The sequence below is a fragment of the Talpa europaea genome, assembly GCF_964194135.1.
Source record: "Talpa europaea genome assembly, chromosome: 8".
NCBI lineage: Eukaryota > Metazoa > Chordata > Mammalia > Eulipotyphla > Talpidae > Talpa > Talpa europaea.
Window position 1 is genome coordinate 120476641 of NC_140075.1, and position 18674 is coordinate 120495314.

The 18674-nt window shown below is 38.2% G+C and overlaps 1 protein-coding gene across 1 annotated transcript in view; it reads left to right on the forward strand.

The window, feature by feature from the left end:
- TRIP11 (thyroid hormone receptor interactor 11) overlaps positions 1–18674 on the forward strand; it is a gene marked incomplete at both ends in the record, with an annotated part of 63320 nt that overhangs the window by 19440 nt on the left and 25206 nt on the right. The window contains 7 exons of the mRNA XM_084241214.1: positions 979–1344; positions 4456–4496; positions 5063–5149; positions 7486–7680; positions 8221–11244; positions 15034–15174; positions 15669–15862. Coding sequence (XP_084097340.1) covers positions 979–1344; positions 4456–4496; positions 5063–5149; positions 7486–7680; positions 8221–11244; positions 15034–15174; positions 15669–15862 — 4048 coding nt within the window. The remainder of the gene's footprint in view (positions 1–978; positions 1345–4455; positions 4497–5062; positions 5150–7485; positions 7681–8220; positions 11245–15033; positions 15175–15668; positions 15863–18674) is intronic.

Sequence of the window (18674 nt, forward strand, 5' to 3'; positions counted from 1 at the left end):
AACCGCTGCGCCACCTGGGAGGCCCTATTATAGAAAAAGTTTTTATAGATTTTTTTTTTAGCGCAATTTTAGGTTTATAACAAAATTGAGAAGGAGATAAAATGATTTTACCTATACATGTCCTTCCTTTTCCTGCCCTCCTAACATGCATAGCCTCCCCACGACCAACATCACTCACCAGAATAGTACATTTTTGGCCAAGAATGAACTTACACTGACATATGATCACCATTCTTGCCGTCGTCCAGCCTCTGGGTTTAGACAAATGTTACATATCCATCACTATGATAGCTCACAAAGTATGTCTGCCTTCAGCCATTCATGTTTTTATTGTCTTCCGCTTTATTTTTTTCCAGAATGTTATGTAGTTGGAACCATAGAGTTTTGTGACCTTTTCATATTGGTTTCTCTCCCTTACTAGCGTGCTTCTCAGGCTGCGCCCTATCTTTCTGTGGCTTCATAATGCATTTCCTTTCAGCTTTGAATAGTAGTTCCCAGCCCAGTGTAGATGTAAGACAGTTTACCCACTGACCTGCTGAAGGACATCTTGGTTGCTTCTAAGTTTTGGGTATTATGAATGAAACCGCTATTAACATTGTTGTTCACGTTTTTGCATGGATTTTAAATTTTCTCTCCTTTGGGTAAGTATCAAGGAATGCTGTGATTGCTGGATCACATGATAAAGAGTATGTTTAGTCTTATGAGAAGCCACTCAACTGTCTTCCAACATGACTGCCATTTAGCATTCCCACCAGCAGTGAATGAGAGTTCTGTTCTCTGTCCTTACTAGCATTGGATGGTATTAGTGTCCCACTACTCATAGGTGTGTGGTGTTAGGTATCATTTTTATTGTAACTTTTCTTTGTAAGCTTTTCAAGTTCTGAAGTCTGTTGAATCTTTCATTGCCTATAGCATGCTATTTTCATCTTTTGGTGCTTGACATTTGATTTTCTTGATTTTATGTTTATATTCTTCTAGGTGACTCAGAATTTACAGTAACTGATCACTCTAAAATCCATGAGATGCAAAATACTATTCATGTTCTACAAACTGAAAAAGTTGAATCTACAAAGAAAGTTGGAGAACTTGAGGATAAAATAAAAGACATAAGTAAAGAGTTATCTTCTGCAGAAAATGACAGAGAGGTTTTGAGGAAGGAACAAGACCGACTAAATGTGGAAAACAGACACATGATTGAGGAATGTACACGCTTGAAACTGGAATGTAGCAAATTGCAGACTTATGCCATGAAGCACAGTGACGCTGTGGCAGAAGGGGAAGGCGTTCTTCCTCAGAGGGCATCAATAGAAGAAGAGCTGTTCAGACTGCAGCAAGCATTGTCTGGTATGAAATGTTTGGACCTTCTTACTGATTGGTGCTTCATAGCATTCTAGCTGTTTTTAAGGGAAAAACCTTTGGCTAATATGGAAATGGAGTATTCGTGGAATTTGAATGCAATTATTTGTTTTAAATTTAGTTCCCTAATGAATAGAGCACAAATAGAATAGGTTGTGTTAGCTAAGAGTCTCTGAACTCCCTCATCTTTTAGGTATTTACATAGAACTCAGTTGATTTTTGGAGGCTATGTAGACATCTGGGAACTGTTTATGTAGACATTTCTTGGGAGGAGTAATGTATGTATTTCTGTTAGTCTATACAGAACCAAATAATTCCTTTAACTCTGATGGGCTCAGGCCCTCCAGTTAGGGACTGTAGCCTAGCTTCTTTAAAAATCTGTATTACTTTTAGAAATGACCTCCTATATCTAAACGAAGACCTGGGAGATGTAAGGCCATTTTCCATGCTTACAATGGTATTGAATTACCAAACCAATATTCTCTGTTACAAAGAACAAATATAAACGATATAGACCAGATAGCAATATTCATTTATGCGGGGAAAACATAATGGGAGCTCTTCACTTAAAAAGGTGCATTTTATTTTATGCTCTGTCTACTTCTTACAATATAAGCTTTTACTTTATGAATTTGTTTTTGTTCCTGCTGTGGAGGTTACCAGCCCTTGTGTGAGTTTGTGACAAATCCCTCCCTCCCTCCCTGCTTTCTGTATTCCTTTGGTGGTTATTTATCTCGAGCTCCTGACCTAATGGGCAACTCTATATAAATTCAAGTTAAACGTAGATTCAAAGTAAGGTCAGCATAACCTCCTCTTCCTTTGTCTACCTTGGTGATGGGTAGCATTTACCAGTCTCCTCCCAAATATTTGAAGTTTATGTCCTATAGGTTCTGTTAACTTAGCTTCTCTCCAGGTCAGTGATACTGCAGCGTCATATCCTCCAGGAACTCGGGTTGTCAGGGATGCCACGGTCCTGGGAGCTGACGTGCAGGCAGAGGGAGGGAACACAGTGGTGGAATTCTAGACTTCTTTTTCATTTGACTTCAGTCCAAGTAGCTCTGCTCTTTTCAAAATCATTTTGTCTATTCAACATACTGGGTGATCTATTTGAGTTTTATTTCCTTAAATAACCTGTGCTTTTCCCTTTTTTCCATATCTGCTGCCATTCAATAATTTCAGACTATTGTAATCTTTTTGTCTGGTTAACTATGGCACATCTCTTAGGGGAACAGAATAGTGTAGTGGTAAAGAACTTGGCTGAGATGCAACCCATTTGCATCACTGGTTAGCTGACCTGAGTTAAGTTGGCTAACATCTCTATGCTTTGGGTTTGTTTTTTTAAAGATTTTTTAAAATTTATTTTTGCATGGAAGAACCAGGGTGCAGGCCAGAGGTGCGGGGGGTGAGAGGATCCACCAGAGACAGAGTGGGGAGCAGAACAGGCAGATCTACTGAAATCCACTGCTGAGGGGAGCAGCGGGGGGACAGGAAAGATCTGCTGCACCATGTGTGGGTCAGCTTCCTGGCCGGGCATTGAACTCAGGTGGTTGTCGTGAGACTTAAGTCTAGGCCACCAGAGAGGCCTTGCTTTGGTTTTTTTTTTTTTATCTGTGTGGTTGGGATAATACTATCTTCATAGTTGTAGCATTTTTTTTTTTAAAGATTTTATTTATTCATGGAAGAGCTGGGGTGTAGGTCAGAAGTGTGGGTGGTGAGAGGATTCACCAGAGCTGGAAGTGGTTTTACTGAAATGCAGCGGGCGAGACAGGAGAGGTCCCTGTGCCATATGTGGTTTAGCTTCCTGGCCAGAGATCAGACTCAGGCTGGCGTGGTGATAGCGTTGATAGCCACCATGGAGGCCCCATTGTTGTAGCATTAATGAGAATTTTTAGCAGCAAATTTTTTTTTTTCAGTCACTGGCTGAGGACTTTTGTTTTTTCTTTTTTAGACACTGGACAAAATTTTCTTTAGAGAAGTGTCTATCCCATAGTGAGCTTCATGAAAGTGTTAGTTATGTTATCCTCTTGTCTCCAAGATTCCTTTTTCAATAATTGTTTTCATTCTGCTTGCCAAAATAGTTTTTCACTTACTTCCCACCTTTTACTATTTTGTGACTGCCTGTGAACTTGCAGGATACCATCTAAACTTCATAGTGAGACATGATAGGTCTTTCTTGATCTGGTCCCCGTTCAGCTTCAGTGAATTTGCCTTAACTCTGTTGTCTTTGCATTTGCGTATTCTCTGAGGAGTGTCATGTTTCTTTCAGCTGACATTTAGTACATTAAAATTCAGCGCAGGTGTTACATCCAGTGGGAGGTACCAAGTGCTGCAGCATTTCAGCCCACTTGGGTCCTCTTCCCTGCCCAGTGTGGTTTAGGTGCTGGCCCTTTTTGCTCTGGTAAGCATCCGTGCTCCTGGTGTCACACCTACGTGATCACTGTTTACTTGTCTTCTCCACTGAAGTAAGGTCCTTGAGACTAAGCAAGGACTGTATTTTTCTGACTTAGAGTCTAGCAGCTGACCTCATAGTAAATGCTCAATATTTTCTGAATGAATGTTGAATGAATTCTTTCAACTGAACCTGCGGTATTCTGTCTTTGTGCTTTTCTAGAATCATTTCTATTTGTAGATCTGTAATGCCAGATTAAATGGTCTTTTTATTAGTGGTGATGTCTAGGTCACTTTAGATAATTGTGAGATTATTGTATTGTGGTGTCAATATACAGTTCTTCCTTTTAACCTTTCCCCCCTATTTTTAGTCGTTATCCTGTTTCCTACTACACAAACAAAAGAACTGATTTGGAAACAGAGTAGTTGTATTTTTATCAAAGCAGTAACCTATATCTAGAGTATAGTAATAATTCTTTCTTACACTCTTCCGGAGAACTGAATTTTAACATAGTTTCTGACACTTCTATTATGATTTCTTTAGTATAGGCAAAATGGGAATATGAGATAAAAGAAAAATACATTTCACTAAGAACTGTTTGGGCCTGCTAATTATGCTTATGTTTTAATTGAGTTTCATTTCTGAGTGTACTATAGGAGGAAATAAGTTATTTTAAGAAATTTTAATGTCAGATTAATTTGTTTTTACAGATGCTGAAAATGAAATAATGAGATTGAGTAATTTAAACCAGGTAAACTCATTTTAAGAGAGAAAACTTTTGGCATTGGTTTACCAAGAAAAAAAATATTTTGACTTTTATGGTTGCTGCTTTTGTGATTTTATTTTATGCAAATTCAGATGAATTTATTGTAGGAACTGTCATCTCAGTAATTTATTTTTACTAATTAGTAACTTTTTTGCATAATAAATTGACATAATTTTAAAAGTTACATAATTAAAATATGCAAGTATCTCATTTTATATTCATTTGACAAATATTATATATAGAGACAGTGGAAGCAGATCTTCTACCCAAGTGAGGATTTGATTTCCCTTAAGGAATTTGGGAAGTTGTTTCTTTTTTTGTATGATTACAGGTTATTTTGTAAATATATGTTTCAAATATATTAAAGAAACCATCTAGAAAATACCTATACATCCAGTGGTTGTCTTTAGACTGTTGAGTGTTGAATGCTTAAAATTCTTAGATATCGTTAAAGAAATACTGAGTAGAAATGCACAGTTGAAGTTTCCCTGCTCTTACTGTAAACTTGAAATTTCTTGTTCTCTGAAAACACTTTTTTAACATTTTTGTAGGGTAACAATCTCGCTGAAGACAATCTGAAACTTAAAATGCATGTTCAAGTTTTAGAAAATGAGAATTCATTATTAAGTCAAGAAAAGGTGGGTGCAATAAAGTGGGGGCATACTTAAAATAATTTTAGAGTACCACTAAGGACCAGTTTATATCAAAATGGAGTGTTAAGTTCTTCAAAGTCCAGAGTTATAAGTGATCTCATCGCTGTCCACTAGGCCAGGTTGAAGTTCCTGGGCAAGGTTCAGAGTATTGAGAGGCTGGCCAGAGTTTACATTCAGAGATAAGCCAGTAGGCATGCAGATACAGGCAGCTCAGATTTAGTTTCAGATGAAGTTCTGACAGCGGTAGCGTGTTTGACAGGTGAGGTCTGTGGTAGTGAATACAGTAACCGTATGTATACCCCAGCAACTGTAACCTGCCCCAGAATGTGTCTGTTGTGAACAGGAGTTTCTTAGTGGTGATTGGTAAAGAGGGGCATTCTTTGTGATAGAAACATGAGGTCTTTTTGTGTCTATCTGTGATGTTGAGTATGGGGAAAAGTGCTTTTGCTTGTGCCACCTGGGAGTAAATCCTTGGCTCAGGCAGGAGGTGCTTAGAGAAGGCTTAGTTTTAAGCTGGGTTGTCTCAACTCAATTGAAAGCCTTACCTTTTTTTTTAAGGTAACACATATATCATTTACTGACCTATGTATCAGTAATACGTGCTGAAAATACAGTATGAAATGAGAACATCACTATTCATTGGCCTTTTTCCCAGTGGCACTCTCTCTTACCAATTTCTTGTGTATCCTTCCAGACTATATTCTTGTATGCATGATTATTAGATAAGTAGTTTTTGTAAAAGCACAAGTATTAATAAACTATACTCTGTACACTGTTCATGTATAACTTAATATTTTATTTTCAACATCTTTCTGTATCCGTCTGCAGACAGTGTTTCTCAAATAAATGCTATTGACATTTTAGGTGGGAAAATTCTTGGTTATGTGCACTGTCCTATGCATTGTAGAATCCTTGCTCCCTCTCTACCCACTAAAAACCTACCCACTGAAAGTGTTGTCTTCCAGTCATTTCTTCCTTTTTTTTTTTTTTTAAATGCAGATTTCCTCTGTTCCCATCGCATTCCCATTGCTCTTTCAGTTACACATTTCTCTAACTGGCCCAGCTCTAACTTGCAAATATTTGATAGTGCCCTTCTCCTTCTACTTTTGGCTTCTGCAGCTATCCCTAATAGCTGCTTTCTCTTGTCTTTGATATTAAGTAATCCACTGTAACTTTTTCTTGAATTATGTCTGCTGTGGGTTCATTCACTGGTTAAGAATGCCAAAAGTTCCTGTAAAGCTCTGTCTTCTTAAGATCCACCTGCCAAAAAATGTTTATGGCTCTCCTGGTGGAACAGATAACTCTAGAAAGATGTAAGAGAGTCCTCTTTCTGCATTTCAGTTATAGTTCAGAATAAGTTTTTGAATTGGAAGGGAAGAGGAATGAGAATTGTGAGACAGATATTCTAGTACTGTTTCCATTGGTATCAGTTGTAAGGTATATGTTAGACTATTTGTAGAATGCTGAGACTCTTTAAAGTAGAATGCATAGAAGTTTGATTTTTAAAAATCCTATCAATGAAAAAAAGCTTTACAGTAATATAGTTTCACAAACATTATGAGGTTGAAATAATTTTGAAGAATAGGGAACTGTCCCACTTCTGGAATTTTGGAAGAAAACTGTTGTTAAATACCAGTAAGATAAAACATGATGTATTTTTAAAAATCATGTGTAAACATAGCTCTAGGAATGTTAGCTTTTAGAGAAGGAAACTGAGCCTGTATTTAGGTTAGAAAGTTAAGGAAAGAAGGGAGGGTATTTTTTTGGGTCAAGAAAAGGTTTCACATTCTGATAGCCGCTTGTAGTAAGGGAAACTTCTTTAATGAGGGAACAAGAGTCTTTTGTTTTATTTGGTTAAAATTTAGAGTGAATGGGTATTATTAGCTTTTTGCATTTTTATTTCGTCTGTGACTGTTGGTGACTGGATGTTAAGGACTGGAAATGAAGAGAACCAAAAGACTTGGAATGTTTTGAAAAGTGTGGGGGGAGGGAAGGAGGAGACAGGGCAGAGGCAGTGGGAGCGGAAGGCTTCAGAGGGAATGGTTTTTGTATAAAGAAGGAATTGGAGTTGTGAGGGCCAGCTCAGAGTCATTGTGGCATCCTGTCTGTTACACAAATGCTCTGCCTGAAGCTGCAAATAAAGTTTAATATGAATGAAGGTTGTGGTTTGTTGAATTTTACATATCCGTGCTGAGATATTAATTCAGTGTTTCCAATATCAAGCATTTAAAATGGATTCTCAAGTTTTGTTTATATTTTCAGTCTTGGGCATCTCTTCAGATTTACAGCATGTTTTGTGTTTTTCCTTTTTATCACTTAAGGAGGAGCTTCAAAAGTCACTTTTAAAATTGAACAATGAATGTGAAGTAATTAAAAATGCAGCAACAAAAGAACTACATGATTTAAGACTTAATTTGGAGGCAAAGGAAGAAGAACTCAGTCAGAGTAGTAAAGAAAAGGAGATACTGATAGCTGAAATAGAAGAATTGGACAGACAGAACCAAGAAGCTACAGAGGTAATTATGCTAAAAACAGTGAGGAAGCGCGTTCTACTCAGATGAACTAACCATTAGAATGACAAATGATTTAATTAAATTTTATTTTAGTTCCTTGATGCTCTGGTCCTAGAGGTTGGCAAACCTTGTCAGTAAGATGTTTCATAGTAAATTTTTTGACTTTGTAAACTGTTTGTCTTGGTTACAGTTACTCACTGAACTCTTAATTGTGATACGTAAACAAATGATCATGGCTGTGTTCCAATAAAACTATCTATAAAAAGGTGGCAAGCTTGATTTGACCCATTGACTGTATAGTCTGTTGACTCCTGCTCCAGTGTTCGAGAGTTGAAAATAAACAGCATATCTCGTTCACCTTTGGTTTTAAATTCTAACTCTTAAATGATAAAATAGATTTGCTATAAGATATCAGTAAATAATTTCATTGGGATTTTACAGAGGATTAGGATATGAGTATAACTCTTCTGTTATTTTTTTTAAATGTTTTCTTTAGAGGTTGAAATGAAACAATATTTTAAACCTATGCACATTTTCTTTCAGCACATGATTTTGATAAAAGATCAGTTGTCAAAACAACAAAATGAGGGTGATAGCATCATCGATGAACTGAAAAAAGATCTAAATGATGAAAAAGAGAGAGTTCATCAACTTGAAGATGATAAAATGAGTATTACTGAAGAGTTAAACATACAGAAAGAAAAGCTAATGCAAAATGAACTGGTCCTAAATGATTTGCATCTAACCAAGCAGGAACTTGAGGGTAAAGTAGAAGAATTAGTCGATCAACTAAATCAGTCACAAAATAGTAATTTAAACATCCAGAAGGAAAATTTTGAACTTAAGGAACATATTAAACAAAATAAGGAAGAACTTAGTAGAGTTAGGAGTGAGTTAACTCACTCTCTTAATGAAGACTCTAGCAGTAATTTTAAGGATGATTTGCTTGAAGAAAGGGAAGCCGAAGTCAGAAATTTAAAGCAAAATCTTTCAGAAATAGAACAACTAAATGAACATTTTAAAAAGGCTGCTTTTGATCTCAAAATGGAAAATGAAAAGCTGATTTTAGCATGTGAAGATGTAAGGCATCAGTTGGAAGAATCCACCACTCGCAATAATCAGCTTTCTCTGGAACAGAACACTGTTGTAGAGGCTCTGAAAATAGAAAAAGGACAGTTAGAAGCAGAACTGTGTCAGGCCAAAATGAGGCTGTCTGAAGAAGTGAACAGGTATGAGAAAACCATTGAAGAACTGTCAGATGCAGGTAAGCTGAGAACCTCTACTGTACAGCTGGAACATGAGCGTTTAGTTAAACTCAGTCAAGAGAAAGACTTTGAAGTAGCAGAACTCAAAAAGAATATTGAGCAGATGAATGCTGCTCATAAAGAAACCAAAAATACTTTGTCATCTAGTTTAGAAGAGCAGAAGCAATTAACACAACTTATAAATGAGAAAGAAATTTTTATTGAAAAACTTAAGGAAAAAAGTTCAGGGTTGCAGGATAAGTATACTGAGGCCTTAAGAAAAAATGATATTTTAAAACAAACCATAGAGGAAAAAGACAGAAGTCTTGGATCCATGAAAGAAGAAAATAATCATCTAAAAGAAGAACTGGAAAGATTCAGGGAACAGCAGAGTCGAACTGCACTTGTTGCTGAACCTAAAACCCTTGATTGCATCACAGAGCTGGAATCGGAGGTGTCACAACTGAATATAATAAAGGATAATCTTGAAGAAGAAATAAAACTCCATCAAAAAATAATTGAAGATCAAAACCAGAATAAGATGCAACTACTTCAGTCTTTACAGGAGCAGAAAAAGGAAATGGATGAGTTTAAGTACCAGCATGAACAAATGAATGTCTCACACACCCAGCTCTTCTTAGAGAAAGACGAGGAAATTAAGAATTTGCAGAAAACAATTGACCAAATCAAAACTCAGTTGCATGATGAACGACAGGACATTCAAACAGAGAACTCTGATATTTTTCAAGAAACAAAAGTTCAGAGCCTTAATATAGAAAATGGAAGTGAAAAACATGATTTATCTAAAGCTGAGACGGAAAGATTAGTAAAAGGACTAAAAGAAAGGGAATTAGAGATTAAACTTCTAAATGAAAAGAATAAATCTTTAACGAAACAGATTGATCAGCTCTCCAAAGATGAGGTGGGTAAATTAACTCAGATTATACAGCAGAAAGATGTGGAGATACAAGCTCTTCACGCAAGAATTTCTTCATCTCCCTACACCCAGGATGTTGCTTACCTTCAACAACAGCTGCAGACATATGCTATGGAAAAAGAGCAAATTGTAGCTGTTTTGAATGAGAAAACGAGGGAAAACAGCTATCTAAAGTCAGAATATCACAAAATGGTGGACATAGTTGCTGCCAAAGAAGCAGCCCTCATTAAGCTGCAAGATGAAAATAAAAAATTGTCAACTAGCTTTGAAAGTAGTGGTCAAGACATGTTTAGAGAAACTGTCCAGAATTTATCACGTATCATTCGTGAAAAAGACATTGAAATTGATGCATTAAGTCAGAAATGTCAGACCTTATTGACAGTGTTGCAAACATCCAGCGCTGGTAACGAGGCTGGAGGGGTTAATAGTAATCAGTTTGAGGAACTTCTACAGGAACGTGACAAATTAAAACAGCAGGTAAAGAAAATGGAAGAGTGGAAACAACAGGTGATGACTACTGTACAAAATATGCAACACGAGTCAGCCCAGCTTCAGGAGGAGCTCCATCAGCTTCAGGCACAAGTTCTGGTCGACAGCGACAACAATTCTAAATTACAAGTGGACTATACTGGCCTGATTCAAAGCTATGAGCAGAATGAAACCAAGCTCAAAAATTTTGGGCAGGAATTAGCCCAAGTCCAGCACAGCATAGGACAGCTTTGTAACACCAAAGATCTTCTCTTGGGAAAACTTGATATCATTTCACCTCAGCTCTCGCCTGGGTCATCACTTGCTGCTCAGTCAGCAGAGTCTCTTCAAACAATTAAATGTGATTCATCATTGAGTGACTCTTCTAAATTGTTTCAACAAGAGATAGAAGAGCTCAGGAAATCCCTGCAGGAAAAAGATGCAACAATTAGAACTCTCCAGGAAAATAACCACAGATTGTCTGATTCAGTTGCTGCTACCACGGAGCTTGAAAGGAAAGAGCATGAACAAACTGACTCAGAAATTAAGCAGCTGAAGGAGAAGCAAGATGTTTTACAGAAGTCGCTTAAAGAAAAAGACCTTTTGATCAAAGCCAAAAGCGATCAGTTACTTTCTTTAAATGAAAATTTCACTAACAAAGTGAATGAAAATGAACTTTTAAGGCAGGCAGTAACAAACCTGAAAGAGAGAACATTAATTTTGGAAATGGACATTTGTAAACTAAAAGGGGAAAATGAAAAAATACTAGAAACATCCAGGGGGAAGGAAACAGAGTATCAGGCATTACAAGAGACTAATACAAAGTTTTCTATGATGCTTCGAGAAAAAGAATTTGAGTGCCATTCAATGAAGGAGAAGGCTCTTGCCTTTGAGCAGCTTCTGAAAGAAAAAGAACAGGTATGTTCTGAATGGAGTGTTGGGGGAGGTGACTTTTAAATGTGTTAGTCACCTTATTGATGATGTCTTTAAAAAGGAATATGAATTTGGTCATTTAGAAAATACTTATTTCAGAGTATTGTGATTCATTCTAAATAAATTTCCCTCAGGCATTTTGAAATTTCTCCCTCAGATTATTAAATTTCAAAATACTTTTACAACTAGGTTAATTTTTTGCAGCCTGTTAAGTTGAAAAATAGTTTAGTAGCTACTGGTATTTTTAGAAAATAGAAATGTGTCAAAAGAAGGAATTTGAAGGCACTGCAATTCAACCAAATTTTAGGTATATTTCAGGGTAGTTGACACTTGAGAGGAGGTTCTTATATGTAAAGGGAAGCTCTGTGAAATAAACGCTACATCTTGACAGTGAACTGCAGTAAGAAATACATTTTACATTGTGACACAGTAAGTACTTGGGTGCAGCATTTGTGCATGTTCAGGAATCAGAAATTAACCTTACTGCATGATACTCTAGAAAAGAGATAATGCTGGATGACCCAGTAAATTGATTTTATGAATTTTATGAATCAGCAAGCTACAACCTGGTGTTTGAAAGTGTTATCCTTGAGTAGTGATTGTCTTGTAGGCTCGTAAATACTCTGTCACTGCTGTGACTTCGGGTGTTTATGTGACTGTACAATGGTGGAGAGCTGTAGTAATTATACCTAAAGTGCTGGTAGTTTTTGATATGTTTAAATTTTTATATGAAGTAGATTTTATTTTATTTTTTTAAAGATTTATTTATTCATGCATACAAGAACCAGGGTACAGGCCAGATGTACGGGAGGGTGAGAGGATTCACCAGAGACACAGCGGGAAACAGACTGACTGAAATACACTGCTGAAGGGAGCAGTGGGCAAGACAGGAGAGGTCTGCCGAGCCATGTGGGTCAGCTCCCTTGCCAGGGATTGAACTCATGCTGACTGGTGAGAGCTTGATAGCGCTGAGACTAACCTCTGTGCCACCAGAGAGACCCCATGAAGTTGATTTTCCATTTTACTAAGACTATATGGAGTAACTTCATACTATGATATATGCCCTCTTGGGCTTTTTTGGCAATGTCTTTTTACTCTTTTTATTTTTATATTTATATATATATATATTTTTTTTCCAGTAGTAGAAATTTAGAGTAGAAATGATAAAACTGTGGAGTAGTCAATGTGTTTCTTGGATGTTTACATATTGCCAGGCACAAGTTACCAAATGATTTGGTTTTTTGACAGTTAAGTTCTCTCATAGGGTCTTGGGTTCAAGTTTGGGAACAACTGCTATAATTTTCACTTGTTAAGAGATGTCTTACCTCACTTTCCCCTCATTGCCATCGGATGAAGTAGATCAGATCCACTGAGTGTTGAGGTGTTCTCTCAGGCGTGCTTCTTCTTTTTTTTATATATATATTTTTTAAGATTTATTTATTTATTTATACAAGCACTGGGTATAGTCAGAAGCGCGGGAGGGTGAGAGAATTCACCAGAGCCAGAGTGGGGAGCAGAACAGGCAGAATGATGAAACACACTGCTGAGGGGAGCAGCAGGCGAGACAGGAGAGGTCTATCGCGCCATGTGGGACCCTCGCCGGCGGCCGGGCATGGAACCGGCACTGCAGAGGCTGCAAACAGCTTTGCAGCCCAACGCTCAACCACTGCGCCACCAGGGGAGGCCCAGGTGTGCTGCTGCTTGTGGTACTGGTCTGCAGTTGATATGACAGACTCTTAGGGAATAGAAGCACCCACTAACCAGAACTGGGTATATAACATCTTATGGTTGTAAGAGTATAACAAAAAGAATGCAGAGTGATGTAGTCTGCTTTATACCTTTTTTCCCCCTTTTGCAGTTTTAGCATCTTATAAAATTTAGTTCCACTTCATTAGCATTTATATATCTGAAGTGTGCAGATTTTGTTAGAGATTGGCTACTTTTCAAGCTGCTTCCCAGAATTAGTAAAGTAATACTTTATTGGATTACGTGCAGCTGATTCATGTAAATGAATTTCTTCCAGTACTCCTGATTTGCGGAGCACCTTTAGAGTATATTGTGACTAGAACAAATACCGTCTTTTTGTTAGGGAGAAAGAGAGGTCAACAGGAGACCTTCAACTCTGTTTTTCAAACATTTGTTCTTTCTCTGTAATATGAAAAAAATTTTACCTGAAAAACTATTTGTAAAATATTGGCCTCATCCAGGAGGAGGGGGTGATCAGATAAAAGGAAGGGGTGATTTTACAACTTGGATGCTATGATTTGTCCTAGGGACATTATATCTTCTTAAAGAAATGGAGAGTTTACATGAAAAATTTTAATAACGCAAAACTATAAATTCATATGATATATATATTTAAAATGAAAGAACAGCCTGCACGTTCTGCTGCTATTTAGAGCCTCACCTGTCATCCTGAATTCATGGCCCTGCCCCTGCCGGGATGGTTATGTGTCTTTTGCTATTGCTGATGTCTTGTACTCCTGTGGAATGCATGCAGGAGTACATTTTCGTTTTCACAACCATCAAGCAAGATAGCAGTTCCAGAACTGATTTCATTAAGTTGCCAAAATGTTCTTTTAAAATAGGCTGTGCAAGTGACATCGCTTTCTTCTGTCAGGCACTTTTACTTTCTCTGAACAGTTGCTGATGCCTGCTGAATGGAATCTCAGCCTCTCCCTCTCTTTCCCTCCTACGTCCCGCCTATATTCTTCTGGGTGATGATGGGGTTTGTGAACTCTTTGTTGTGTAGGGCACATTTGAAAAGATTGTATCTTTAGAGTTTTTTAAAAACATTTTGAATAAGCATTTTCTTTTAGAATATATAGTTTTAGATTATTAGAAAAGTTGGCTAGATAGCAGAAGAGTTCTAGTCTACCTCATATTCAGTTTCTCTTGTTAATATAAACTGATGAACCAGTATGGAGCCATTACTATTAACTAAAGTTCATCCTGGGCCTCCCTGGTGGCGCAAGGGGTTGAGCACTGCACTGTGACGCTGTCTGCAGCCTCTGCAGCCCAGGTTCGATCCCAGCTGCCCTGGGAGCTACCCATATGGCGCGGCAGACCTCTCCTGTCTCGCCTGCCTCGCCTGCTGCTCCCCTCAGCAGTGTTTTCGGTCCTTCTGCCTGTTCTGCTCCCGCTCCCCACTCTGTCTCTGGTGAATCCTCTCACCCCCACATCTCTGGCCTGTACCCCAGCTCTTGTATTCATGAATAAATAAATCTTTAAAAAAAATAATAAAGTTCCTCCTTATGTACTTTCTTAATTTTTAACCAACTGTTCTTTTCCCTGCTCTGGGCGGTTACCCAGGAGCTGCATTGTTTCAGTCACCGAGCTCCCCTGGACTCAATTTCTGACAATTTCTCGGGCTTTTCTTGTTTTTGATGACCTGGACATGGTTAACTAGATTTTATTTTCTTTTATTTTTCTTTATTTTATTTTATATAATTCTTACATCATTTTTCATTTTTGCACAATGTATGCATTATCATTATGTTATATTCCCCGTACAATTGCACCCCCCCTTATTTTGACCCTAGTCCTTCCTCTCCCCTTCCCCCGCCCCCATCTCTGGTTTATAGCTGCTTGTTGATTTTTATTTTTACTTTGTATTAATTAGTCTTTTTCCTGGTCCCTTATTTACATTTTCTAAATTCCTGCTATGAGTGAGATCATCCAGTATTTTAATTATTGATGAAGAAATTGTCTTTTTAAATGTTTTTTGTTGTCAAATGTATTTTTCTTCAAGCTAAAGTTGTTTTTTCCCAAAAGGGCAAGACCGGGGAGTTAAATCAGCTTCTAAATGCTGTTAAGTCAATGCAGGAGAAGACAGTTGTGTTTCAACAGGAGAGAGACCAAGTCATGTTGGCTTTGAAGCAGAAGCAAATGGAAAATAGTGCCATACAGAACGAGGTATATTTTCCCATTAGAGAAAGCAGTGTAAACAGTACGTTTAATGACTGTTAACTAAGGAAACTGGAAAGATTGTCAATTAAAATGTTTCTTAGCTGATTTTTTTCTTTAATCTGATGTGCTATAGTAGAATTTTGATCTCCCAGAGTACATTTCCGTTTTCAAAAGGAAAACCATGGCATATCTTGGATATAAGATAAATTTCCTGCCTATAACATACCAAAAAATGAGATTGACTGAAAAAGTGATCTGTCACATAAAACTTAATGTGTTGTAAAATTCCATTTTCCATTTTAACCGCAGGGAATGATCTTACAAAGTAAAGCTTCCACATGAATTTTTTTTCCTAGCAAAAAATATATCTTGAGCAGTATGAAAAATTAATGTTCAATGAGTACACTTGAACATGGGTGAAAAATTTCATAACAAAGTAGCTATCCCAGGAGGGAAAGGAGCATTTTATACACAACAAAAAAGAAATGTCCTCTGCCTAGGTTCAACATTTACGTGACAAAGAAGTAAGATTAAACCAAGAGCTAGAGAGATTGCGTAACCATCTTCTAGAAACAGAAGATTCTTATACCCGGGAAGCTTTGGCTGCAGAAGATAGAGAGGCTAAGCTAAGGAAGAAAGTCACAGTACTGGAGGAAAAGCTAGCTTCGTCCTCCAGCGCAATGGAAAATGCAAGGTAACCTTTTCATTTTTTTTAGCAGTAATTGGACTTTTTAGTGTCAGGGTCAATAAACGTTTTTCATGTTATCTCATTTTATTCTCACAAAATTCTTTACCTCCATTGTACAGATGAAGAAACTGAGGGTAAAAAAATTTAGTAACCTGCCCAGGGTCAGGATTACAGGATGCGAGTGTGGGTTTCACACTTGGGTCTGTAATTCTCAACCAGGTCTGCCCAATTCAATTAAGGTTTGTTTCACTGATTCCTAAACCGTTGCTCTAGATAATTGCCTCTCGTCATTTTAGTACTCCAGACTTAAATTCTGATTGATTTAGTTAATGTGGGCTTTCAAAGAGTTGCTTCATATGATTTTATTCATTTATTTATTTAAGATTGATTTATTTATGAATACAAGAACCAGGGTGTAGACCAGAGGTGCGGGGATAAGAGGATTCACCAGAAAGAGTGGGGAGCAGAACAGGCAGATCTACCAAAATACGCTGCTGAGGGGAGCAGCAGGCTAGACAGGAGAGGTCTGTTGTGCCATGTGGGTTGCTCCCCGGTTAGGGATCGAACTCCTGCTTCAGTGGCTGGTGATAGCTTGATGGCTCTATCTTTAAACCCTGCACCACCCAGGCGGCCCCCATTTTTAATTAAATTATCTAAGGTGATTTTTTTTTTTTTTAATCTGCTTCTGACGTGCTAGTGTAGAATTTTGATCTCCCAGAGTTTTGCTGTTGGAAGAGGAAAGTAAAGGAAGTAGCAATGAAGACTTAGGTCAGCATGAATCAGCTCTTGGTATATTAGAACTTTTTTTTTTTGTTTTGTTTTAATTTTTTGCAAGTTTATTTATCTATCTATTTATACAAGCACTGGGTACAGTCAGAAGCGCGGGAGGGTGAGAGAATTCACCAGAGCCAGAGCGGGGAGCAGAGGGGAGCAGCGGGCGGCAGGAGAGGTCTGCGCGCCATGTGGGACTCTCCTCCGGGAGCAGCCAGGGATCGAACTGGCGCTGCAGAGGCTGCAGGCAGCTTCGCAACCCAGCACTCAACTGCTGCGCCACCGGGGAGGCCCTTATATTAGAACTTTTGAGTGACCAAGTGCCTGCTTATGTATTTTTAAATTTTATTCTTTTCAATAATTTTTTTTCCTTTTCCCCCCCTTATTAGAAAAGCATTTTATGGGCCTCCCCGGTGGCGCAGCGGTTGAGCGCTGGGTTGCAAAGCTGCCCGCGGCCTCCGCGGCGCCGGTTCGATCCCCGGCTGCTCCCTGGCCACCGGAGGAGGGTCCCACGTGGCGCACAGACCTCTCCTGCCGCCCGCTGCTCCCCTCAGCAGTGTCCTTCGGTCCTTCTGCCTGTTCTGCTCCTCGCTCTGGCTCTGGTGAATTCTCTCACCCTCCCGCGCTTCTGACTGTACCCAGTGCATGTATTAAAACAAACAAACAAATAAATAAATAAAAAAAAAACATGCCTTAATAAAAAAAAAAAAAAAGAAAAACATTTTATTTTCCACTTCAGGAAAGCCATACAAACCAAAAAGAAATAAAACCACAACCCTGTCTGCTGAGAGATAATCTTTTTTGTTGTTTTTTTTAAATGCTTATATATCTATATAAAAGCTTTTAAAAGTATGCTGTGTGTGTATGTATTTTTTAAAGCAAAACTGAGATCATACTATTCATGTAGTTTTGTGACCCACTTCTATCACTCAATAATGAGTACCAGTGCACATTAAGCCACATAGCTCTGTAACTGTTTTAAGACTACACTGTATACCTTCATTTGAATTTGCCATAATTTCTTTAATCCAGTTATTTAGTGTGTTTCAACTTTTCAGAATTACTACTTAGTACTGTCATGATGACCCAAGATATACGTGCTTGTGTTGAGATATGATTCCCTTAGTGTAAATTTTGAGAAATGTAAGTTCTGGTTCAAAGGGCGTTGTGTGTGTGTGTGTGTGTGTGTGTGTATTTATTTATTTTACATCATTGTTCATTTTTAAACAATGTTTGCTTTCCTTTCTCAGATGTAGTCCCCCTAGAATGTCCACCTGTGCACCATCACCACAGTCCCCTGTGTTCCTCCCTCCCTCCCCCGCCCCTGCAGAATATCTCTGGTTTTTGTTTTGTTGTACTTTTTTATTGCAAAACAGAATTTCTAACTCCTTTTTGGGCAGAAGTGGAAGAGGTATAGCAATTTAGATGCTATTTCCAAATAAGTTTCCAGGCAAAAAAACGATTCATTTTATCAGTGCATTCAGAGCTGTATTTTCATCTTCACAACTGAGTTTTTCAGGGACCCTTACAATTTACATAGAAGCTAGTGCCTCATTTACCTCACCTCAAAGGGCACTTTTTAAAATCTTTTTTTTAAGATTTATTCATTTAGGGCCTCCCCTGGTGGTGCCGCGGTAGAGTGCTGGGCTGTGAGGCTGCCCGCAGCCGCTACAGCACTGGTTCGTTCCCCGGCCGCTGGCAAGGGTCCCACAAAAAAAAAAAAAAAAATTATTCATTTATGCACACAAGAACTGGGATACAGGCCAGAGGTGCAGGGGGTGAGAGGCTTCACCAGAGACAAAGTAGGGAACAGAACAGGAGTATCCACTGAGATCCACTGCTGAGGGGAGCAGCAGGTGAGACAGGAGAGGGCTGCTGCATCCTGTGGGTAGCTCCCTGGCCAGGATCAAACAAAGGCCATGGCGGTGTTAGCACTGAGACTTAACTTCGAGGTCACCAGGGAGGCCCAAAAGAGCATTTTTTTTTTTTAAACTTTTCAGATGTTCTGTAGATAATCCTTGAGAAAAAATTATGTGCATTTATCCTT